This window comes from Marmota monax, unplaced genomic scaffold (assembly GCF_021218885.2).
Source record: "Marmota monax isolate L192 unplaced genomic scaffold, Marmota_monax_Labrador192_F-V1.1 WCK01_AAM20220418_F8-fsc00015, whole genome shotgun sequence".
In the NCBI taxonomy this organism is placed as follows: Eukaryota; Metazoa; Chordata; class Mammalia; order Rodentia; family Sciuridae; genus Marmota; species Marmota monax.
In genome coordinates, this window is record NW_026692194.1 from 12,305,939 (window position 1) to 12,332,543 (window position 26,605).

A 26,605-nucleotide genomic window follows, 5' to 3' on the forward strand; every position below is an offset into this window, starting at 1 on the left:
CTTTTATTCCCTCCAGAATAAAATTCTAGAGCAGTATTGTCCTTATGGCTGTATTGTATTTCCAGTACAGTAATCACTAGCCACCTGTGGCTGTTGTGTACTTGGAATATGGCTAGTGTGATTAAACAGCTGAATTTTTAACTTTTTAAATATTTAATTAAACAGCCACTATGCTACTGGCTAGTATATTAGCACAGTTCTAGACAAATTATTCTAAGGTAAATTTCTTTCCTGTGTCAACAAGTTTTTTCAGGCCTTTCCAACATTTGCTGTCTGAATTATTGTAATTTATTTTTTTAAAAAACTAGGGAAGCAAGAATGTGCTAAATCTTCTTCAAGTGTTACCTACTAAATAGCTCATACATAAACTGTTTGTTGAATTTAACCTTTTTTTCTTCTTTTATATTTGTTCTTTTCAGTTATACATGACAGTAGAATGTATTTTGACATATCATACATACATGGAGAATAACTCCCCATTCTTGTGGTTGTACATTTTATGGAATTAAACCTTTAAAAATGCAGCTAAATATGACAGTCTTTTGACCAACGAATTTTTAAAAATATTATATTATAAATCTTAGACCCAGTAAATAGTGTAAATATGTTTAGTTTGATGATATGTAGAATAATAAAAGTGATTCTGTGTTTATTTCTATAATTCTTAGACTATCATAGAGCTCTCTGAAGAGAGAGATGGTCTTCATTTTCTACCCCATGCCTCTTCATCTGCACAATCACCCTGTGGTTCTCCAGGCATGAAGCGAACAGAAAGTCGACAGCATCTGTCAGTGGAACTGGCAGATGCTAAGGCCAAAATAAGAAGGCTTAGGCAGGAACTGTAAGTTGCTGGTTTTCAAAGTTCATTGAATTTATACGGTGACCTAAACAATATTTTTAGGCTTATGGAATACAGATCAATGTCCCACCATTGCTAGTATTTGTCAAATTTTTCACTAGTATTTGTCAAAATGAGAAAAATAGAGACTGGCATAAGGTTTTGCCAGTATTGGTTCTTACCAATTTAAAGGTTGCCTTTATTCTGGATTTTTTTTTTCTTTCTGTCTTTCTAGTGTTAAAATATCATTTATTTTATAAAATAGTGTCCTTCTTTGGAAAATTGGGGGAATGCCTTAATTTTTAAAATTTTTATATTCCTTAAAATCTAGAATTCTGGGAATCACTGATATAGATTAATAAGTTCAGTTCTTTTAAAATTAATGTTTTTAAATTATTAGCATATAATAGTATACAAACAATTTTTGCGTGTATCGTCTGCATTACATAATTGAGATGCTTAAGTCATCTGTTTAGTAAATCAAATATTCTGATTTGGTTAGAGTTGATAACATTATATTTTTTCAGCTTTCTAAGATATTACAGGAAAATTGATATAAATGCCATATATACATTTCTTAGTAAAACACAAGTCAAATCTCTGCTGTTGGTTTTTTATTTGGTACTTTAAAAAGAACAAAGGATTTTTATTTTAGGGCCTTTTTCCTCTTCTTTTTGGTGTGTTCCTGAAATTTGAGCTTCAGAGTGTAGATAGTAAATTTAAAAACACAATATAGCAATTAAATTTATTTAGTGGTTATTTAAAGCAGCTAAAGAAAATGATTTAAATATGCAAGGTAGAAAAATATTAGTCTATAGGAAAACTTGAAAACAACAAAAAAATAACAGCTTTCATTTGTGGATGTCTGCATTACTATGTGTCTATTGAAGTGAACACGCCCAGGATATTCTATAAACAGCTGCACCAGGAAAATTAGGGAAAAGATTGCTGTTATTAGTTTGACTGGCAGTTAATGGATAGCCTAAACAGTGAACACTAGTTCTTTCCATATAATTTAGCACAATCTTTGCCAGTCTTTAGATAAAGCATGCAATTAGAACAGCAATGATGGCCTTGAATTCGCTTAACATTTTGCACTATACTAGAATTTAATTTTTAAATAAAAATTACTTGGCCTTGCAGTCTATTAAACAGGGATTGACAAAATTTGGTTTCATATATACTTACTAAAAATGTAAATGAGTATTTTAATGGATAAATAAATATGCCAGATATATAAGCAAGTATTTCCTGTAACTAGCACTTAATCATTACCATTTAATATCTTTGTTATCCTTTGAAAATGTGTCTTTTCATGAATTTCATATATTAACATTTGTTTTAAGTCTTTTTATTGCAACAGATTTTTACTAAAGTGAAGCAGCCATCTTCAGAATTCATTATGCACAAAAATAGTCTAGGTAGTTTTATACCTAACAAAACCTATATAATAAGTAATGGTAATTAGAATGTGCAAATTAAGTGGTATCATTTATGGGTGATACATCATAATATTGCCTTTGATTTATAAACATTCAGAGTAAAAGTATGATTTACCATTTGGATATAAGAAAAAATTCCTTGTAAATTTCACTTTAATATATTTGTTACACTTTCAAAGACTGCCTTTAGTAATATATGTATGTATATATATGTGTGTGTGTTTGTGTGTGTGTGTATAATATATCATATATATGTTTTTGTTTTGTTTTGCTTTGCTTTGTTTTTGTACTAGAGATTGAACCCAAGGCTCTCAACTACCGAGCCACAATCCCCAGCCCTTTTTATTTTTTATTTTGAGACAGAGTCTCGCTAGGTTTCTTAGATGCTGAGGCTGACTTTTAACTTCTGTCCTCTGGCCTTAGCCTCCCTAGTGCTGGGATTACAAGGGTGCACCACCACATTCATCCCTTAAATAATTTTTAATGCTTCATTGATTTCATGTTTTGAAAGTTTCTGTAATGTAAATAATTTTTTTAAAATATAGATTATTGAACACTGGGTATGGTGCCACATGCCTGTAATCCCAGCGGCTCTGGAGGCTAAAGCAGGAGGATCTTGAGTCTAAAACCAGCCTCAGCAACGGTGAGGCACTAAACAACTCAGTGAGACCCTGTCTCTAAATAAAAATACAAAATAGAGCTGGGGATGTGGCTTAGTGGTCACATGCCCGTGAGTTCAATCCCCAATACCAGAAATAATTCTGTATCTGAAAATTCATCCTTTTAAAGTGTACAGTTAAGTGCTTTTAATTTACAAAGTAGAATTGCTCAGTGACCACACAATAATTGCAAAACTTTTAAAAACAATATTTATTTTTAGTTGTAGTACAATACCTGTGTTTTATTTATTTATTTTTATGTGGTACTGGGGATCGAACCCAGGGCCTCACATGTGCTAGGCGAGCGCTCTACCACTGAGCCACAACCCCAGCTCCAAGACATTTTTATTTTTATATTTTTTGATGGTTTTTAAAAACATATTTTATACCTATCCTTCTTTTCCCTCAGCTTCTGGCAGCCACTACTCTACTTTTTTCCCATGGATTTGCCTATTCTGGATATTTCATATAAATAGGATCATATAATAAATGGCTTTCTGTGATTTGCTTCTTTTACTTAGCATAATGTTTTCCAGTTCCATCCCTGTTATAGCAAGTACTTCAGTATTTTATGGTTGAATAGTATTCCATTGGGTGATTATCTCACATTTTGATTTTTCATTCATTAGATGATTGGTGTTTGAGTTGTTTTCCACTTTTTGACTATTACAAATAATGCTGCACTTTAAAATGATTAGAGCAGCTGGGAGCAGTGGTGCATTCCTGTAATCCCAGCTACTGAGGAAGCTGGAGCAGGAGGATTACAAATTAAAGGCTAGCCTGGGCAATTTAGCAAAACCCTATCTCAAAATAAAATTACAAGGGTTAGGGATATAGCTCTGTGGTAGAGCACTTGCCTAGCATGTACAAGGCCCTGGGTTCAATCTCCAGTAAAACAACAACAAATTAGATTGTCAAATTTTATGTTATATATGTTACCACAATGAAGAAACTAAGTTTAAAAAAGCACTCAACAACAACAAAACTTTGCAAAAAATATTATTAACAACATGAAAGGTAATAGCTTTCTTTTTTGGTACCAGGGCTTGAACCCAGGGACCTTAACCACTGAGCAACATCCCCAGCCCTTTTTGTATTTTACATAGAGACAAGGTCTCGGCCAAGTTGCTTCGGGCCTCATTAAGTTACTGAGGCTGGCTTTGAACTCACAATCCTCCTGCCTCAGCCTCCCAAGCTGATAGGATTATAGACCTGTACTACTAAGCCTTGTTGGAAATAACTTTTTAGTTAAGGAAAAGACAGACCATCCAGTAGAAAGTTAGAATAAGACGTGATCTAATAATTCACAAAATAGAAACTTTTTTATATTTATTTTTTAGGTATAGATGGGCACAACATAATGCCTTTATTTTTATGTGATGCTGAGGATCAAACCCGGATCCCACCCGTGCTAGGCGAGCGCTCTACCACTGAGCCACAATCCCAGACCAAAAATAGAAATTTTAATATCACAAATGTGGGGAAACAAATTTAGTCTTTGCTAGTATTCAAAGGAATACAAATTAGAATAATAATACAACAGTTTTTACTTTTGTCCTCTGCTGTTTGGTATTATCCTTTCTGTAGAGCAGTTTGACAGTATATGTTAAACACCTTTAAACCTACACTTTCAGACATCTGTCCTGAAATATACAGGATTTCATGTGTAATGAGTTTTATTACCTAAACATTCATTACAACGAGAAATGGAACCTACTTAACAAATTATGGTTGCTCTAACAAAGAGAATATTTCTTCACCTTTTAAAATTATGGTTTTGATATGCTTCCTGTTTTTATATGAGGAGATGTGAATAACAGGTTGTTTATACAGTGACCTTTTATTATTATTAAAAAAGAAAATATAAGAAAGTAGAGATAGTGAGTGGAGGCTTACTCTGAGCAGATTTGCTCTGAAGGGACATAGAAATACAGTTCAAAAAATAATAGAAGAAATTGAAGACATTTTAAGATAACATTGTAGAAAACAATTAGAGAAGTTTAGAAATCTGTATGGCAAGTAGTAAGTGTATAATTTCCTTTAGACCATTGGGAACCCTTGAGAGTCTACCTCAGTATTGCATCAAAAAAAAACCTTCAAGCTTAATTGCCATTGACCATGCAAGGTGGGAGCAAGGGAGAAAAAGAAAGGAGAGTTGGGAACAAAAGGGGAAGGAAAGATCAAGAGAGAGAGAGACTACATTATAAACTGTGAGAACATTAGTCATTGAAATTAGCCTTTGAAGAACATTGAGGTGGGACTTTGGTGACATCTAGTTATATGCATTCCTAATATCTTTTGCTTTGCTTTTTTTCCCACTGGGTTGGGATTATGGCTAATACTACGTTCAACTGGTCATTTAGAAATAATTCATTTGTATTAATGCAAATGATGATCACAGTTTTTAAAAGAATTGTTTATTCTTTAATAAATATATTTTTTGTGTTTATAAGGGAAGAAAAGACTGAACAGTTGTTGGATTGTAAGCAGGAGCTTGAACAAATGGAAATAGAACTTAAAAGGCTGCAACAAGAGGTTTGTACCTGGAACTGTTGTTACATAAGACCACCAAGTATTAGAAATTGATTTTTCTTCTTGTAATTTATAACTTTGCCTTTAGTTCTTTAAATTATTAAGTAAAGTAACCAAGCCTTAAAGAAATTGATGATTTTTTAAATTCTCTGTCTTCAAAAATAACAGAGCCCAAAAAAGAGCCTATTGGGACTAGGACAGTTCCATCTTTTTTTTATGTTTGGCTTTTGTGGTCTTGGAAGATGGAGTACCTCTACATACTATGAATTGTGCTATTTATGTGTATCTCCCTGGGTTTTTGTTCTCTGATGGTGTGTTCCTTTCACTATCACTTAAAACTAAGTGAAACTGGGGCTGGGGTTGTGGCTCAGTGATAGAGCGTTCGCCTAGCATGAGTGAGGCACTGGGTTCAATCCTTAGCACCACATAAAATAAATAAAATACAGATTTAAAAAAAAGAAGGAGAAAATGAACTTGAGGATATAAGAATAGACTTAAAAAATAAAAAACTAAGTGAAATTTAAAACTGGGAAACTTCTTCCCGTGCTTCTGCATAGTTGTGTTTTTTCCCCTTATTGGTACCTAATTGTACAGTATGGCAGGTTTCACTGTGGCCCATTTAGCTATGCTCATAACATATTTTGACTTTCCCTTGCCCTACCCTCATTCCTCTCCATCTACTTTTACTATTTTCCTATTAAATAAGATTACTTTTTATTTTTTTAATTATATTTTATTTTAAAGCCTTGTGTTTTGAGGGTTTTGTTATTTTTTTTTTATCTTGAACCAAGAGTGTGTAAGAATTCACGTCTTTTAATCACTCTATTTTTTTTCATTTCAGGGTAGTGTATAGGCTCTTAATTCACAAATGATAAGGATTGGGCTAAGGTCCCCAATTTCCCGTAATCTGCCATCTTAAATGTAGAGAACACTTCATTTGTAGGGTCATGAACTGGGACTTCCTAGATGAATGAGACTGAAAGTCCTATTTCTAGATAAGCTGTGGCTACTATTCTGCTTCTTAATGGTAGAGGGATTTTTGTTTTCAGTTTGTTTATTATATGTGTGTGTGCCCTCTAAAAGTGTGGTTCTTAAGCTGGGTGTGGTGGTGCACACCTGTAATCCCAGCGGCTGTGGAGGCTGAGGCAGGAGGATCGAAGGTTCAAAGCCAGCCTCAGCAACTTAGTGAGGCCCTGAGGAATTCAGTGAGACCCTGTTTCTAAATAAAATCCAAAAAAGGACTGGGAGTGTGGCTCAGTGGTTAAGTGTCCCTGTGTTCAGTCCCCAGTATACCCTGCCCAAAAGTGTGATTCTCCAAAACATTATTAACTGAAAAAGAAAATTAAAGGGAAAAAGTACTACTATTTTATATTTTTGAAGGTCTCTTTAATGCCTGATACAGTAGAAGACTGCTGGATTCTCTTCTCTTCCTGCATTCGGTTTATTAAGATGTCACATGCCATGTAGCCTCTGGAAAAATCTACAGCACAGTCATGAGAGAATGAGAGTGAAAAAGATAAAATACCTTAATATTTATTATGAATTCCCTGAAATCTTTTCAAAGAAGCCCCTGGACCATGCTTTGAGAACGACTGTTCTAAAAGATTACAATAGGAGTTTTAAAAGGTTTTTAAAATTTGACTCAAATGCTATATCACAATATATTTGAAACACTTAATATAATAGAAACATTTCTCTAAAATAACTACTAATATGCTTAAGTAATACAGTCTGTCTCTTCTGTATTTTTTTTTTTTTTTTAAGTACTAGAGGTTGATTTCAGGACATCTGAGGCACGCCCCTCCTTTTAATTTTTTTTTGGAAAGATGGTCTCTCTAAATAGCCCAGGCTGGCCTTGAACTTGCAATCCTACTGCCTCAGTTTCCCAAGTCACTGGCATTACAGGTGTGTACAACCACACCAGGCATCTTCTATATTTTTATTGTCTTGTGTTTTAAAGTTAACTTTTTCACCTTAAATTACTTGTAAATGATTTTGTTGAGATTAACTTACTTTAAAATATCTTCATATTTTTTACATTCCTGAGTATTATATAAGATTTTGTGTATGTTTAAAATCCTTTTCTTTTTCTTGATTTAAGAAAAAAGGCTTCATTTTTTTTCCATTTTTTAAAAAACTTTCTAATTAAGATACAATTTATATAAAATTCCCCTTTTTAAAATATGTAACTCAATGATTTTTTAGTAAATATTTCGAGGCATAAAATGTTTAAAATAGAAAGTAATATTAGAAGTATTACTCTTTATTTATATCTAGAACATGAATTTACTTTCGGATGCTCGTTCTGCTCGAATGTACCGAGATGAATTAGATGCACTTCGAGAGAAGGCAATTAGAGTTGATAAGCTTGAAAGTGAAGTCAGCAGATATAAAGAGAGGCTACATGATATTGAATTTTATAAAGCAAGAGTTGAGGTATGTTACATAATATTAACCATTTACAATATTTTTTCTTTAAAAGTGATATGATTTTCAAAATGCATGGAAAATGCGCTTGATAACCAAGGACCTTTACAAATGTTAAACAAACAGTAAATATCTTTTGTTCACATTATGATAGATCAGCATTATTTCTTAGACTTTTAAAAAGAGATTTTCAGACATTTTCAACTCTGTGTCTCTTCTTTCATTCCTTTACTTAACATCATAGGTAAAGCAGACTTTTTCAAGTCCTTCCCTCATAATCAAAAGCATTTCTCTACTAATCAAACTTATCCCCATAAGTGAAAGCATAACATGTTCCTGATTGCTGCTTAACTGAGTTGGTAAATGTGAATCAGTGAAGGCTATGTATATATAAGTAAATTTTTAAAAAGCAACTTTTCCTCCTTAGTAGTTCAGTGTTATAGAAATTTGACACTAACAGCAAGAATTTGACAGTCCTTGCATTATTTTTTTCCTTTTTCAGTAGTTTTCTTATTTTCTGTCAGCTAAATCTGAGGAGATTTTAGTCAATTTCAGTATGTATCCTCATACAGAAGAAAGGAGTATGCAAAATGAAGAAATGAAAATATAAGAGAAAATAGAACACTTTATCCTGAAAATTATCACTAAATAGCCCCAACAGGCCTTCAAGACAAAATTCATATTAATTCTTTTAGATGTACATATGCAAGGCTAAGGTATTTCATGGATGCCACTGTTTTTATATATTTTCTTTAGGATGTATAAACCACAGGCATAGAACTTAGATAGAATCTTCAAATCATATATGGGGATTTTTAAGGATTTCCTCAGGATGTTTTTATAAAACATTTATTGATAGACATTTGGTTTATCATTTATGTGAGTCTTAGTATTTTATTACAAAAACCTTCACTCTCAAGTTATATCTAGAGAGAAATGTGAGTCTTATTTCAGTTAATAGAATAAGCCCCGATTCTATGGAACTTAGTTTCTTAAATATCTGAAAGACTACTTTGTTCTTTAACCTTGTGATTAAGAAATTTAAATATACTCCCTACAGTTTTATGTGAAATTATAGTAGTATTACTCATTCTAATATAAGGACTAAGCATTTTGATTGCATTTTAGCTTAAATTTGTGGAGAGGAAAGGGAATGAAGCCAAAACACATTGATATATTTGTTATTCATTAGTTTTACTCTTGCATAGATCTTTCAATAAGGATGGCTTTTATGTTTTAGTTTACAATAAATAATTTTTATGTTCTGTTAACTTTCAAAAACTAACAGACACTAGCACTTTGGTGATAAATAAGACTTTGAAATGTTTATAGGAATTAAAAGAAGACAATCAAGTTTTATTAGAAACAAAAACCATGTTGGAAGACCAACTAGAAGGAACTCGAGCTCGTTCTGATAAATTACATGAATTAGAAAAAGAGAATTTACAATTAAAGGCTAAACTGCATGATATGGAAATGGTAAGTTTTATAGGTATATCAATTAATAGCCTCTAAGGAAAAATTCTAAAATATGACTCATTTCTCTCTAATGCCAAGAATGACTAGAATCCTTAAGTCATTAGCAGAAAAGAGATAGCTAAATAATTTAGATGCTTCCAACTTTGCATAAACACATAAGTAGTAGAAATTTCTGCTTTTGTTACAGATGTGTATTATTAAGTTTGTCATCTACCTTTCAAAACCACAATAAATTAGCTATTGTATAAACATGTCTTTAAAAACACAAAAATAAAGCTGTTGGCTAAAATTTAGCATTGGGTCAGAATACTTTTGTGGTATCACTGAAGCTATACTTCAGAGAAGAAGCATTTTCATTGTTCCCAAAGATCACTTTAAAAGAATGTCAGATACCTGGTCAGTATAATGACCAGTAACAATTATAATAACTGATTATTGCCTTCAAACTAAAAATTTTAAGGAAATGAAAACTTATCCTCATATTATTTTTCTAATAGAAGTTATAAATAATAAAACAGTGGCTTAAAATAGTACTGTTTCTTAGTTTTCTTTTCTCTCCCTACTTCTTGCCAATAAAAAAGGAACGAGATATGGATAGAAAAAAGATCGAAGAATTAATGGAAGAAAACATGACTTTGGAAATGGCACAGAAGCAAAGCATGGATGAATCATTACATCTTGGCTGGGAGCTGGAACAGATATCCAGAACTAGTGAACTTTCTGAAGGTATTCCCAATATTGTTTTACCTACAAAGATAAATGAAAGTTGTATTTGTTTATATTTTTGGATATTTTATTGCAGTTCTTCATTTTTCCTAACTGGAAATACCTCAGAAGGCCAACAAACCATTGTCTAGCATAATAATATGTTGATTACACTGTTTAGGTCTGATTATTAGCTTTCCATGTCTAGAATTCAATTTTATGTACGATTGCAATAGCAGATTTAATTGGTGATTTAGACACTATTTCATGTTAATGTCACAAGAGGCTGCTGGAATAACAATTTATTGATTTTTTTCAAAAAACATAATAGTAAATGTAGTAACATTTAATAATATTTAATATTTATATATTTAATATATAATTTATTAGTAAATAATAAGTTGTAAGTAAAGAAAACAGAAAAGTTGTATTAGCTAGTCAGCATGTTCTTTGACTATAGACAGACCAAAATAGGAAGTCAAAATATAATGGGCAGATTCTTAGGTTAATATGTGGTCAGGGTAAGAGAAGTTAAAGATTTTCATGGCTACTTTCATAATATGTGTGATTGCCATTATAGGATTCTGTCCAGCCCAACCACTGATGGTTACAAGATTACTCTTGCTAACCAGTCTACTCCTGGAGATAATAATCGACTATCAGACAAATTTTTTACAATTTGTTCTCTTTTTCTAGGCTTCCCATTAATTTATCTTTCTTAAAGTTGGGCCTAATTAAAATACAGTTGCTTGGGTTATGAATTTGGATGTACTAATGATGACATACTTTATTGAAATTACAGCCAGGTCATATTTATTCAAATGAGACTACTTTTATAATTTCTGTTACCCCATATTGGATTATTTTTTGCATTCCTTCAGCAAATATTTATTAAACATCTGCCAAATGTAAAACACTATACCTGGCACTGAGGATATAGTGTTGAGGTAATATAATCTCTAAGAGATTTTAGAATCAGATACTTATAGAATAATTACTTATGCACACGACTTATCCTATATATTATATCTTTAAGGTTTTTCCTAATTTTACAAAATTTGACAACCTAATTCAAAATTCTGGTCCCCTGTGTACTGACCACATTCAGTTAATGAACTTACAGAGATGGGTTACTTAAAATATTTGTTTAACTTGTTTTTTCCTACTCCTTGGGAATTGAGTTGCAAAGAAAGTGATTCAAACTAAATGCTTTCTATTAAAGTAGTTAAAATTTACAGTTAAGAGTTTCTTCACCTAACGGGAGCAAATATTAACTACCTTGTGAGGTAGTTGGGAGGATTGTGAGGATTAACTTTGTTGATACTTCAAAATCCTTAGATAGTAACTATCATTGTAATCATTATGTCACACAGTTGTTTTATAACTGATTTTAACTGTAATTGTAGACCAGAATATTTGTTTTAATGTGGTGTAGTAGTTGTCTCTTCAAATTATACAAGGGATTTTCTTTCTATAAAATTAATTGTATGTGGAAAAGTACAAAGGAGGAAATTAAGATCAATAATAGTTGCTTATATTACTTTTACATTTCAGAAAACTTTCTTCAGAACATTTCAGTACATATGTAATTAAACATTACAAGGTCACAATGTGTATAAAATTCAAATTCCTTTTTTTACTTAACACTACTACATAGACACTCTTCCATATTACTAAAAATGTATTGTAAGCCTCATTTTTAATACATCATGATCTGACATGAAGCTTCAGTGAAGCACAGTCATAGCATTGGAAGTATTAATATATACCATGTTATAGCGTAATATTATTTATTGAAACACATGACTACAAATTGTGACTGAGAGTTGGTCTGACTGAAGCATAAAGAAATAATATAATCTGAACAGATCAATAATGAGTAAGGAGATGGAATCATTAATAAAGTCTTCCATCACTGCTGAATGAACCATTTAAAGAACTAATACCATCTTTCTCAAACTCTTCCAAAAGAGTTGAAGAAGAGAAAAAGCTTACAAATTCATTTTGCAAGGCCAGCATTATCCTAATTCTTGAAAATCAGACAAGAGCTCTATAAGAAAAGAAAATTGCAGTTCAGTATTCTCAGTGAACATAAATGGAAAAATTCTCACCACATCCAGTAGCATCATTCTTCATGATCAAGTGGGATTTAATTTTGGAATGCAAGGATGGTTCACCATATACAAATCAATAGATGTGATACACTACATTAACAGAATAAAGAACTAAAAACAATATGATCATCTCAATGGATAGAAAAGGCATTTGACAAAAGAATTAAACCTCTCTTTTTATTTGTACTGAGAATTGAACCCAGGGGCACTTAATTCCTGAGCCACATCCCCACCCGTCTTTTTGTATTTAGAGACAACAGGGTATTGCTGAGTTGCTTAGGGCCTTACTAAGTTGCTAAGGCTGGATTTGAGCTTCTGATCCTCTTGCCTCAGCCTCCTGAGCCACTGGGATTTCAGGTGTGCACCACAATACCTGGCTAAACCTCTTTTTGATAAAAACTCTAGGATAGAGATAGAAAGAATGTACCTCAACATAGTAAAGGTCATAAGTGACAAGACTGCAGCCATCATCATAGCCAACATTATTATCCATAGCTAGCTAGCATCCTGATATTCTAAGGTCAGGAATAAGAGAAGGATGGCTATTCTTACTACTTCTATTCAACATTGTACTAGAAGTTCTAACCATAGCAGTTAGACAAGAGAAAGAAATAAAAGGAATCCATATCAGAAAGGAAGGAGTTAAATTTGTGTTTGCAGATGATATACTCTTTTAATATAGAAAGTGCTGAGGCAGAAGAATATTCAAGCTCAAGGCCAACTTCATCAACTTAGCAACACTAAGCAATTTAGCTGTCTCAAAATAAAAAATAAACGGCCTGGGCAGTGTTCAAGCATTCTTGGATTCAGTCTCTGCTAATGGGGGAATAAAATGCTCATACTACCCAAAGTGATCTAGAGATTTAGTGCAATCCCTATTACAATTTCAACAATATTTTTCACAGAAATAGAAAACAAAGAACAATCCTAAACTTCATTGAAACCATGCAAAATCTTGGATAGAAAGAATAAAACCAAAGGCATCACACTACTTGATTTCAGAATCTACTACAAAGTTATAGTAAACAAAATAGCACAAAACTAGCCAGGCATGATGACATACACCTGTAATCCTAGATACTCAGGAGGTTGAGGTAGGAGGATTGCAAGTTCAATGCCAACCTCAGCAACTTAGCAAGACCTTGTCTCTAAATAAACAAATAAATAAATAAAATGGGCATAAAAACATACACATAAATGAATTGAACAGAATGGAGCACCCAGAAGTAAACCTACACATTTGTGGTCAATTGATTTTTGACAATCATGCCAGGAACAAATGATAGGTAGAGGACAATCTCTTCAATAAATGGTGCTAGAAAAACTGAACAGACACATGCAAAAGAACAAGTCTAAATGGATTAAAGAATTAGATATAAGACCTGAAAGTATAAACTACTGAAGAAAATAAATATAGGGCAAAAGATCCATGACATTGGTCTGGGCAATGATTTTTGGACAAGATCCCCAAAACAGAGCAACAAAAGCAAAAATACACTTACAAGATTACATCAAACTTAAAAAGCTTCTGCACAGCAAAGGAAGCAATCAGTAGAGTGAAGAGAGACAGCTTATAGAGTGGAGAGAATATATTTGTAAAATATGGCATCTAATAAAGGGTCAATATTCAAAAGATATAATGAACTCCACTCAATATTAAGAAAACAGCTTGACTTAAAAATGGGCAAAGGATCTGAATAGACATTTCTCCAAAGAAAATATACAAGTGGCTAATAGGTATATTAAAAAAAACTCAGTGTCACTATCAGGGAAATGGGAATTAAAACCACAATGAAATATCACCTGAAACCTCTTAGGATGGCTGTTTATGAGACAAAGGATTCAGATGTTGGTAAGGATACAGATGACAAGGAGCATCTGTATTCTGTTGGTAGGAATGTAAATTGGTAGAACCATTTTGGAAAACAGTATGGAGGTTTCTTAAAAAATTAGAATAGATATACCAGGTGGATCCAGCAGTCCTAATTCTGGGTATATTCTCAAAAAATATGAAATCAGCTTGTTAAAGATTCTGCACTCCCATCATAATTGCAGCATTACTCACAATAGTTAAGACATGGAATCAACCTAAGTATCCATCAGTGGGTGAATGGGATAAAGAAAATGTGACTGGAATATTATTCAGCCTTAAAAAAAAGCAAGGAAAGTGGGTTGGGGATGTAGCATGCACAAGGCCCTGGGTTCAATCCCCAGCACCAAAAAAAAAAAAAAAAGAAATTGTCATTTTTGGCAATATGGAAAAACCTAGAGGACAATATGTTGAGTTAAATAATTCAGGCACAGAAAGACAAATACTGCAATGTCTAACTTATACATGGAATCTTAAAAAGTCTAGTGGTTACCAGAAGCTACGGAATGGGAAGATAAGGGAGATGTTGGGTAAGGGATGCAGCATTTTCAGTTATACAGGAATAAGTTTATGAGGTCTGTTGTACATCCATAGTACCTGTAGTTCATAAAAACCCTGTGAATACTGGAAAATTACTAAAAGAGTAAAATGAAATGGTCTCAGCACACACAGAAAAAAGTATGTGAAGTAATAAAATATTAGCTTCATTTAACCAAAATGTAGTTATATCCAAACATCATATATATATATACCATAAATATATACAATTTTTGTTAACAAAAAACAAATAAATATGTCAGTAATTGTAGCATGAAAACAATTAAAATTTTTAATAAATGAAAATGTGAATTTAAGATTGAGAGAATTTCTATAATTCCTTTTGTTGCTCTTTTTTATAACTAAAGAAAATTATAAAGTGAATTAGTGAAATCCTAGATTAAAAAATTATAGATGCTTTATAAAAACAATGCTTATTAATATTTTTACATTTTTAATTTGACAAACAAGCTTGTTTTTTCTTGTTAGAATATCTAATCCAGAGCTAAGCATAGTGGAACATGCCTGTAATCTCAGTGACTGAGGAGGCTGAGGTAGGAGCAATTCAAGTTCAAGGCATCTTAGTAATAGCCTGTCTCAAAAAATAACAATAATAATTAAAAGTATAAGGGACATAGCTCAGTGATAAAACATCCCTTGGTTTAGTCCCTAGTGCAAAAAAAAAAAAAAAAAAAATCCACGTTGGATTGATAATAATACTCAAGAATGATGTATATCTAAATTGTTTCTTTGCTGTTTTATTTTTAATATTTTGTTTTTAGTTGTAGATGGACACAATACCTTTATTTTTATATTTATTTTTATGTGGCATTTAGGATTGAACCCAGTAGCTCACACATGCTAGGCAAGCTGTACCACTGCACTACAACCCCAGCACCTCTATGCTATTTTTGTGTTACGTTGTGTTGGGGATTGAACTCAAGGTCTCATACATGCTAAGCAGGTACTTTACCACTGAGCTGTCTCCCCAGCCCCTCTATGCTGTTTTAATATCATTTACAAGATGGAACAGATTTACAAAAGGCTGATAATGGAAATAGAAATGGGAAAAATGTGAATAATTTCATCAAGTCTAGGGCATGTCACTTTTTTTAAACTCTTACCCAAATGAAAAAAGTGGTGTCTTTTCAAAATTCAATTTTAATGCTTCATTAGTTGTCAGTTAGAGCAATTTATCCTGTAAGTTTTTAGTTAAATCGTCTTTTTAAAATCTTTTTTTTCCTCTTTTCTTGATTTTTTTTTGGGGGGCGTGTGGTACCAGGGATTGAAACAGGGCCACTCGACCACTAAGCCACATCTCCAGCCCTATTTTGTATTTTATTTAGAGACAGAGTCTCACTGAGTTGCTTAGCGCCTTGCCATTGCTGAGGTTGGTTTTGAACTGTGATCCTCCTTTCTCAGTCTCCTGAGCCTCTGGGATTACAGGCGTTCACCACTGTGCCCAGCTTTTTCCTGATTTTTTATTAGTGCATTATATTTATACATAATATTAAGGTTCATTTTGATCTAATCATACAAGCATGTAATACAATTTGTTCCAACTCATTTCCCAGTATTTTCTCTTTCCTTTTTCTCCTTCTTCCCCCTATTCCTCTTCCTTTACTCTGCTGTCTCTGCTGTTCTTTGATGGAGTAAATAGATTATAGGTGAAAACAAAACAAAAGAGATTTGGGGAACTAATGGAATTATAAAATTATCCAACAAAATTTTAATAAAAGATTAACAACATGATGACTACAACTAAAGCCAGACATAAAAATTGAGGTTTGCATTTTTTGAACTAGGAAGTTATTTACTGTACCTAATATTTAAGAGAATGTATGCAAGCAGGGGTAAATGCTGTGTGAGTGTTTCTTTGCTTTTTATCAAGAAAGTTTTAAAGCACAAAATAGAAATGCCCTCTAATACCTCATCCATTTCAATTCTTGAGGGATTTTTAAAAATCCTAGGTATGGTATTTCACTTGTAATTCCTTTTATTTTTTTTGAGATGGTGTCTTACTATGTTCTACAGACTGGGCTCAAGTGATTCTCAGCCTAGCCTAATATTTTTGCACTAGCAAGTTATGGTATTATAGAGCCTCCTCTCACCCCCAGTACTGGGGATTGAACCCAGGGATGCTCTACCATTGAACTATATCCCAGCCCTTTCTGTTATTTATTTTGAGACTTAGTTTCTCTAAATTGCCCAGGCTGGCTTTGAACTTGCAATCCTCTTGTCTCACCTCCAGAGTTGCTCTGGTTATGGGTGTGTGCCACCACGCCCAGACTACTGTAGGGTTATTTTTAAAATAATTATTTTTGGCTTACTGAAGAGTATTTTCAGAAGTAGACACCAAGTTTTCTTATTTTAAAATATGTAAAGCTAAAGATGCTTTCTCTTGGCAAAAGAGAATAGATTTGCTCTCTGCTCGTAAAAATTCTTTCTTTTTTTTTTGGCACTGGGGACTGAAAGGAGTACTTAACCACTGAGCCATATCCCCCCAGCCCTTTTTTATTTTTTTAAATGTATTTTTAGTTGTTGACAGACCTTTATTTTATTTATATGCGGTGCTGAGAATTGAACCCAGTACTTCACACATGCTAGGCAAGCATTCTATCACTGAGCTACATCCTCAGCCCCTTTTTTATTTTTTATGTTTTATTTGGAGACAGAGTCTTGCTGAGTCACTTAGGGCCTTGCTGAATTGCTGAGGCTGGTCTTGAACCTGTGATCCCCCTGCCTCAGCCTCCTGAGCCACTGGGATTACAGGCATGTGCTACTACACATGGTCATGAATTCTTAATTTAGAAGAAAATGACCCATGTATACTGTCTTAACTTTGTCCATATCATAAGATTCTTCTTCAATCTGTCATCTTTTAATTTTTGAAGGTATCGCATAAATATGCTTTATATTTCTTATTTGGGTTACACAATGACCACTAAGATCACAGAGCAGTACCTATATTTACAAAAGAAACCTAAAAATCATTAAGAGTAAAGTGGATTGGCCATTGTCAAGTAGTTCATTTCTCATGGAACTAGAACTGGTGATCTCTTTTTTGGTACCAGGAATTGAACCCAGGGGTGTTCAACCACCAAGTCTCATTGCTAGCTTATATCTATATCTATCCTATCCATCCATCTATATATATATATATATCTATAGCTCTCTCTATATATACATATATATATATATATATATATATATATATATATATGTATATATATACATTTTTTTTTTAACTCAGGGTCTCCCTGAGTTGCTTAGGCCTAAATTGCTGAGGCTGACTTTGAACTCAGGATTCCCCTGTCTCAGCCTTCCAAGCCACTGGGGTTATAGGTGTGAGCCTCCATGCCCAGCTCTTTCTACTCTCTTAAGGCTAAATTTTGTACATTAAATTTTTCATGCTTATATAACTATTAACTTTTATTGATTTTATAAAATTAAAAACCAAGTGTCCTAATGCATTAACATTCAACATTTTTTATATAAACGTAGTTTTACTAATGGCATATTTTTTCAATATTATAGCACCACAGAAATCCTTGGGCCATGAGGTGAATGAGCTGACATCAAGTAAGTTATTAAAGTTAGAAATGGAAAACCAGAGTTTGACAAAAACTGTGGAAGAGCTCCGGAGTACTATGGATTCTGTAGAAGGCAACACCTCCAAAATTCTAAAAATGGAAAAAGAAAATCAAAGGTTAAGTAAAAAGGTAAATAAGTTTATTATGTTACTATAGATATTAGATATATGTATAAATAAATAGTATCTTTGACACAACTTAGCACTCCTAAAAAAAGCGTTCCTTGCTTTCTTCCTTGAGAAAATCTAAGTTCATTGTTAACATTTTTTGTCCCAGACATGGAAATACCTATTTCTCTAAATCTTTTTTTTTTTTTTAAATGGGAAATGTTATTTGGAGCTCACAATTTATCATCTTGAAACCCGAATTTTAATTAGGCTTTAGCTGAACAGAAATATTTAATTTTGTAACATTTAAACCAAGTAATTAATTTTTGCGTATATTTTTGTGCCCCCTCACATAATTTTGCATGAATAAAATCATTTCCTAAAAAAGTCCTATGTGATATTCATCATAATGTCCCAAAACCATGTTTTGAAAACCACTGCCTTAGATTATGCAAATATATTCCATGATTTTCTTGCAAAATTTTTACTGCTTTAAAATACTTTTGCATTGATTGTTACCAGTCTGTTAACCAAGTAATCTTGATGAGTATCTGGCAATTGATAGAATATTAAATTAGAAAATTCATTTAGAAATTGGAACATTTGTATTTTGGTTACCATTATAATTAAACCTGTAAAGTATAGTTTCATTTTGAACTTAGTTTTGATAGCTAGTAAATTCTTAGTGATTCTAGCAAGTTTTGGTCAGTTCATTATATGAAAGAAATTTTTTGTAAATTTAATATTTTATGAATCCCATTTGTGTAAACCAGTAGGTGAGTTTAATAAACTATTATTCATGTATTTCCATCTATATTGGGAGAACCAGATTAATTAATTAGTAATAATTATACTTCCTGAACATGCAAATTAATGTTTAATTGAATTACCCAGTAAAATATGTAACTTGAAGTTAGATGTAGTGGCACATGCCTGTAATCCCAGCCACTCTGAAGGTTGAGACTAGAGGATTGCACTTTGAGGCCAGCTTGGGCAACATAGCAAGACCTTTCTCAAAATTAAAAAGGAATGGAAATGTAGCTTGCTGGTAGAGTACTTGCCTAGAATGTGCAAGGGCCTGGGTTTAAGTAAAAAAAAAAAATTGTGATTTGATGGCTTTTGAGATACTAATTGAAAATTGTATTCTGTGTGTAGTTATATACCACTGTTGTTAAAACAGAAACATTAAACTTGTTCTAGAGTTCTAAAAAAAATTTAAAAAAATTTTTTTAAACTATTTATATTTTAGTTGTAGATAAACACAATATCTTTATTTTTATGTGGTGCTGAGGATCAAACCCAGTGCCTCATACATGCTAGGCGAGTGCTCTACCACTGAGCCACAACCCTAGCCCTAATGTTTTTTTAATTGTAGATTGGCACAATACCTTTATTTATTTATTTATTTTATGTGGTGCTGAGGGTCAAACCCAGTTCTTCGTATGTACTAGGCAAGAGCTCTACCACTGAGCCACACCCCAGCCCCTAGAGTTCATTATTGAAATAAGAATTTAACATTTAAACCTGAAGTGGAATATTTCATAAAGTCTTCTATGTCAGTCAGCATTCTGTTGCTATGACAAAATGCCTGAGGTAAACAGTTTATAAGGAAGAAAAGCTTATTTGGGTTCATGGTTTTGGAGGTTTCACTTCCTGGCAGGCTGGCTCTATTGCTTTTAGGTCTGTGACAAGACAGAACATCATGGTGGGGACCACATTGTGGAGCAAAGCTGCTCACCTTGTAGCAACTAGGAAGCAAAACAATAAGAAGGGACTCAAGTGCCAATTACCCTTTCAAGGGTGCATCTCAAATGACCCAACTTCTTTCTAATAGGCCTACCTCCTAAAGGTTCCACCACCTTCTAGTTGCTCTACAGGCTGTCAGCCAGGCTGTTAACACATGAGACTTTGGAGAACTGTGTAGATATAGACTGCTGTACATTTTCATTTAAAAAAATGCCTGGTTTGAATATGTTATATAAATAATAAGATTACCAATAGTTTGGAATATTTTAGCTTGAAATTGCTATCCCATACTTATTAACCAACAATATTATTTTATCTTTAAAATGTTATCAATCAGAATAAATTTCTGTCAGCTGGGCATGGTGGCACACCTGTAATCCCAGCCATTCAGGAGGCTGAGGCAGAAGAAATTCAAAGCCTGGCTCAAAACTTAGTGAGACTTTGTCTCAAAATAAAAATATAAAAAAGGCTGGGGATGTATTCAGGGGTAGAATGGCCCTGGGTTCAATCCCAGTACCAAAAGTAAATAAATTTAAACCTAAAATAAAAGTCTTTGCTATAGTTTTGTTCAACCCTATTTCTCTTTTTTCTCTTTTTTTATTTTAAAGCAGTTCCTTCTTGCTTTATTAAAATTATACCATTTTTTATCTCTTTCTTCATACTTTTTATTTTTTTATTTTTTTTTATTTTCTCAGTTCTGGGGGTTGAAGCTGGGGCACTTTATCACTCAGCTAGATTCCCCCAACCCTTTTTAGTTTTTATTTTGAGAAAGGGTCTTGTTCAACTTCTGAGGCTAGTCTCAAATTTGCAGTCTGTCTGCTTCAGCCTTTTTTTTTGGGGGGGGGGCAGTACTGGGGGAGTGCCTTGCCCAATCCTCCTGTCTTAGCCTCCAGAGCTGCTGGGATTACAGGCGTGTGCCACTGCACCCAGCTCCTTTATGCTTTTTATATTCTTCTCCTCCATCTTTTTTTCTTTTTTTGGTGCTGAGTATTGTACCCAGGGTCTTGTGCATGCAAGGTAAGCACTCTACCAACAGAGCCATATCCCCAGCCCTCTCTTCCTCCTTGCTCACTGAAATTCCATGACTATAATTAAAATTTTATATTACTAATCAACTTAAACTAAGAGAATATTTCAGTAAGATTTGTATAATCCTTATGTAGTGTGTCATTATCATTTATTCAGTTGGATTTGTCTTTGTGTTTAGAAATAGAAATATGCCCTAAAACATGCAGAGGATACGGAAGATAATCATGTCTGCATATTTTATACATCTATTAAAATTAGTTTACTTTCTATTCTAAATTCTTAAATTTCACCCTTTAGGTATTAAAACTATATGCTTAAATCAATCATTATATTTTGTTTTGACATGTTTCCTCTTTTGGAAAATAGTTAATGTTTTTTTTGTGATTTAATTTTCTCTAGGTTGAAATTCTTGAAAGTGAGATTATTCAAGAAAAGCAAAGTCTTCAGAATTGTCAGAATTTAAGCAAGGATCTAATGAAGGAGAAAGCTCAGCTTGAAAAAACGATTGAAACACTTAGAGAAAATTCAGAGAGACAGGTTCATAAATTTCTTACTTAAGCAAACAATGTATTTTAAAATTTATTAACAAGTGGCTTTAAAGTATATGCAAACAGAATGTTTATATGTTAAAGAGAAATATTTTAGATTTTTTTTTAGATTTTCAAATTAACTGTAGTATTATCCCCTTATCCACAGTTTTATTTCAGCAGTTTTAGTTACCCATAATCTGCAACCATCCATAAATTTTAAATTGCATGCCATCCCAAGTAGCAAGATAAAACCTTATGCCATTCCCTTTGTCCATCATATTCACCCTGTGTACATACTATTTGTCTGTTAGTTATTTAGTAGTCACTTCCATTATCAGATCAACTTTCTAGTTGTAGTATCATAGTGGTTAATAAATTCAGGTAATCCTTATTTTACTTAGTAGTGATTCCAGATTGCAAGAGTAGTGATGCTACAAATTCAGATATGTCAAAGAGGTTGTTAAATGCTTCCTTTAAATGTAAAGGTGAAAGTTTTTGAATTAATAAGGAAAGAAAAAAATACACCAAGATTGGTAAGATCTACAGGAAGTTATTGTTAATTTCTTACTATGCCTAGTTTTTAAATGAAACTTTATCATAGGTGTGTGGATATAGGGAAGATGAGTACACACAGGGTTCAGTACTGTGGGTATTGGGAGTCTTATAATGTATTCCCCATGGATAAGGAAGGACTACTGTGTAATTCTACATCATTTTCTATCCCTTCTGTTTCAGGAAAGGTGAAAAGAAAACCTAAAATTTTTTTAATTGCCTGTGTGCTTAGTAGTAATCTAGCATAAAATTTTGCAGCACCTATTCCTTCAAATGTCTGTGGAGTAGAAATGCAGATTTTGAAATCTGAGTGGAATTAGAGAAATGCATGTGTATTGTGACCCTATTTAAAGAGGAAGAAGGATGGTGGCAGCAGACATCTTAACTACTGTCAAGTTTGCTAGTCATTCTTATTTTATATCTGAGAAAAGTGAATAGATTATCTTGGCTTTTGAAATGTTTGTTTATTTTTTACTTGCTTCTTTTATATCATCCAGGCAGTAGTTAGTCCTAAGACCACCAGTAAAAATTCACATTTCTTTAGGGCACAGAAATTCCTGCAGGTACTTTTACAAACTTCGAAGGATTATTTAACACACTAAGTTTTGAGACCAATTGTTTTGGGCTATACTACAAATTGGATTAATTGGTTATCAAATGTACTAGGTAATTTTGTTATTAGGTGTTTCCTAACTAGAATTTTTTATTATTTTAGGAATGAACATACACATACATGTACCCATATATATAAACAAATATAATGTGTACATATTTATTGAGGACCCAGTATGCACAGGCATTGCAAAAATGGTTACCTGAAAATAAAACTTCCTGTCTGTAAGGAGGCATGCGCACATTATTTCACCTACATTTATATCTGAATTTGAAGCATAAATAATCTGAAACAATCTGAAGATAATTTTTATTAATTCATATTTTACTGCATAATTATGAATGTCTATCTCAACCACTCATTTAGATTGTCTCATTTATATTGTCTCTAAAGACATGAACTTTAATAAACCTGACAGTATATATATATACACAACAGTCTTTAGTAAATAAATATTTGTCAGAATTTAAAATAAGACATACATACATTCTATACTCCTTTGTCTTTTCCCTGTTCATTTTTAGAAAGTAAAAATTATGTAATTCAGAATATTTGAGTTTTGCTCACTATAGTTTAAATTTTTCTTTTTGTATTTTTAAAAATTAGGTTAAAATATTGGAACAGGAAAATGAACATCTGAATCAAACAGTGTCTTCCTTAAGGCAGCGCTCCCAGATAAGTGCTGAAGCAAGGGTGAAAGACATAGAAAAAGAAAATAAGATTCTCCATGAATCTATCAAAGAAACAAGTAGCAAGCTAAGCAAGATTGAATTTGAAAAAAGGCAAATTAGAAAAGAATTGGAGCATTATAAAGAAAAGGGAGAACGAGCTGAAGAACTTGAAAATGAGTTGCATCATCTTGAAAAAGAAAATGAGTTGTTACAGAAAAAGATAACTAATTTAAAAATTACTTGTGAAAAAATTGAGGCCTTAGAACATGAAAATTCAGAGCTAGAAAGAGAAAATAGAAAATTAAAAAAAACATTGGATAGCTTTAAAAATCTTACTTTTCAGTTAGAATCCCTAGAAAAAGAGAATTCCCAACTTGATGAGGAAAACTTAGAACTGCGAAGGAATGTGGAATCTTTGAAGTGTGCCAGCATGAAAATGGCTCAGCTACAATTAGAAAACAAAGAACTGGAAAGTGAAAAAGAGCAACTTAAGAAGAGTTTGGAGCTTATGAAAGCATCTTTCAAGAAAACAGAACGTTTGGAAGTTAGTTACCAGGGATTAGATACAGAAAATCAGCGGCTACAGAAAGCTCTAGAAAATAGCAATAAAAAAATTCAACAATTAGAAAGTGAACTACAAGACTTAGAGATGGAAAATCAAACATTGCAAAAAAACCTAGAGGAATTGAAAATATCTAGCAAAAGACTAGAACAACTGGAAAAAGAAAATAAATCATTAGAGCAAGAGACATCTCAACTGGAAAAAGATAAAAAACAATTGGAGAAGGAAAATAAGAGACTCCGACAACAAGCAGAAATAAAAGATACCACTTTAGAAGAAAACAATGTGAAGATTGGAAATTTGGAAAAAGAAAATAAAACTTTATTTAAAGAAATTGGTGTATATAAAGAATCTTGTGTTCGTCTAAAAGAATTAGAGAAAGAAAACAAAGAACTTGTGAAAAGAGCAACTATTGATATAAAAACTTTGGTTACATTACGTGAGGTAAATATACACTTACTTAAATTTAAAGCTTATATTTTTTATATTTTTAACTCAAGATTTAAATTTTATTGGATACCATCAGTAATTTGTATCATCTTTTTTATGGTTTAGTAGAATTTTGGAATTAGAACTAGAAACAGCTTTCAGGTTTCCTACTTTTATTAAAAAGTACATATTAATTGTATTTTTAAAGATTTGTAGTAATTCCTAACCAAATCTCTATGCTGCTTAATATTTTAAGTCTTGAGATTTATAGTTTCTAATAAAACTTTATCAAATGGGTAGGGAAAAAATGATTTGCAGTAATAAATTTTCTTTGAGGTATCTGATTCATTATATTATAATATATTATAACTTTTTTTAAACTAATATTAAGATATTTGATCAGGACTCTCACTAAATGCTAAGTATAATAGGAAGCATACTAGCTTCTGTTTATTGAATACCTTGTGCCAAGTATTGACTGGTCTAATGACTTGGATTTAAGTTGTACTTTTATAACCAAATCTTGTAGGTATTACCTGCACTTTCCATATTAAAAAACAAGTTAAAAACCATTCGGTAACTTACTCAAGATCACACAGCTAATAAATGGCAGAGTTGAATTTCTGGATTCAAACCCAGATCTTTCAGGCTCCAAAGCCCCGTGAGCCACATGAATTTTGAAGAGCAAGAGATTACAAGTTAGGTTCAGGTTAAAGGTCAGCACTAAATAACTGGTTGTTTCCTGGATCTGTGTATTAAAAATTCTTAAATTCATAAGTATGTGGTAATGTTTCCTGTGAAACATGGTGCATATCAGAGGATAACATGTTTGGCTCTTTTTTCCCATCCCTGTGCAATATGGTATGTTATAACCCTTTAATGTAGTTAAAATGTCTTAGCATTCTGGCAAAAAGTCACATTGTGCTCTCTCTGTTTCTCTAAAGAGACTTTGAGAAGGACCTTTACAATTCCCCCGCCCCCCGTTGTTCTGTAGTCTTATAGACATGAACAGCAGTTTTCTTATGCCTGAACTTCATTACCTAGTTCTTCAGGTCAATATCCTAGGCCTCTTCTACAAGGAGAAGAGGTTTTGTTGTGGAGGAGGAATGTCATACTCAATATATATTCATAGGAAGAAGTAGGCACTAAAGTTTTGTCATTAAAGACTGAATGGGATGTGTGATTTATTTTCCCTCATAATTTTCAGACTGAGGTGTACATTCACACAAAAAAGTTGCTCCTTTTTAGTTTTAACATTAGGGTTTAAGAAGCATTAGCACAAGAAAAGAAGGAAAAAATGTTTCAACTGAGTTATAATTTTGCCATTTGACTTTTTTAATAATAAAAGATTTAATGACAATATTTCTGTCTTTCCTGGTCAAATTATGTGTATTTCTGGATGATAGTAATTAGAATCTTGGCTGACTTTCTAGATATTAATGTTCTTACACTTAAGTGAGTTGTGCATTCCTTTTGAAATAAGGATTTGGTGAGTGAAAAATTGAAGACTCAACAAATGAATAATGATCTTGAAAAATTAACTCATGAACTTGAGAAGATAGGGTTAAATAAAGAAAGACTGTTGCATGATGAACAAAGTACTGATGACAGGTGAGTGAGTGAGTACAAAGTCTGTTTTGCAAAAAGTTGGAATTATTGTTATTATTTTGGCCCAACATGAATTCCTTCCTGTACTAGATACAGAAAATATTTATGTATTTCACCATTTCTGAGCCCTTTGTTCCCTTACAGAAAGTTCTGTAAGAAAAAAAACTATCAAAGACACCTAATATCAATATAAGAAAAAAAGTTACAATGTTATTATGTAAATGCAATGAAAAAATAGAAAAAACAGGAGGCCACCCAGGTAGAAGATGATCAGGAGCTGTAATCACCTGTGAAGCACAACAAAACAACAGATAGATAAGCAAGTTATTTTTCATCTGAATCATGTGCTTAAGTACCTCAGTTTTGTTTTGTTTTTTAACCCCATCTTCCCTATTTCAGTTCTTTCATTTATTTTGTTTGCCAAAATGTGGACTATAAAGGAAATGGAGGGCTGGGGAGATAGATAGCTCAGTTGGTAGAGTGCTTGCCTTGCATGCACAAGGCTCTGGGTTCAATCCCTAGCACCACAAAAAAAAAAAAAAAAAAGGAAATTCAGGAAAAG

General features: G+C 32.6%; 1 protein-coding gene across 5 annotated transcripts in view; it reads left to right on the top strand.

Moving 5' to 3' along the window:
* Ccdc88a (coiled-coil domain containing 88A) overlaps window positions 1–26,605 on the top strand; it is a 124,341-nt gene that overhangs the window by 54,223 nt on the left and 43,513 nt on the right. For all 5 annotated transcript variants that reach the window (XR_006847034.2, XM_046423777.2, XM_046423785.2 and 2 more), the window contains exons 8-16: window positions 669–841; window positions 5,393–5,474; window positions 7,749–7,907; window positions 9,231–9,377; window positions 9,959–10,103; window positions 18,141–18,325; window positions 21,478–21,615; window positions 23,380–24,450; window positions 25,919–26,046. Coding sequence is in view for 4 of the 5 variants with exons in the window: in XM_046423777.2 (XP_046279733.1) it covers window positions 669–841; window positions 5,393–5,474; window positions 7,749–7,907; window positions 9,231–9,377; window positions 9,959–10,103; window positions 18,141–18,325; window positions 21,478–21,615; window positions 23,380–24,450; window positions 25,919–26,046 (2,228 nt within the window). In the remaining variant the exon portion in view is untranslated. The remainder of the gene's footprint in view (window positions 1–668; window positions 842–5,392; window positions 5,475–7,748; window positions 7,908–9,230; window positions 9,378–9,958; window positions 10,104–18,140; window positions 18,326–21,477; window positions 21,616–23,379; window positions 24,451–25,918; window positions 26,047–26,605) is intronic.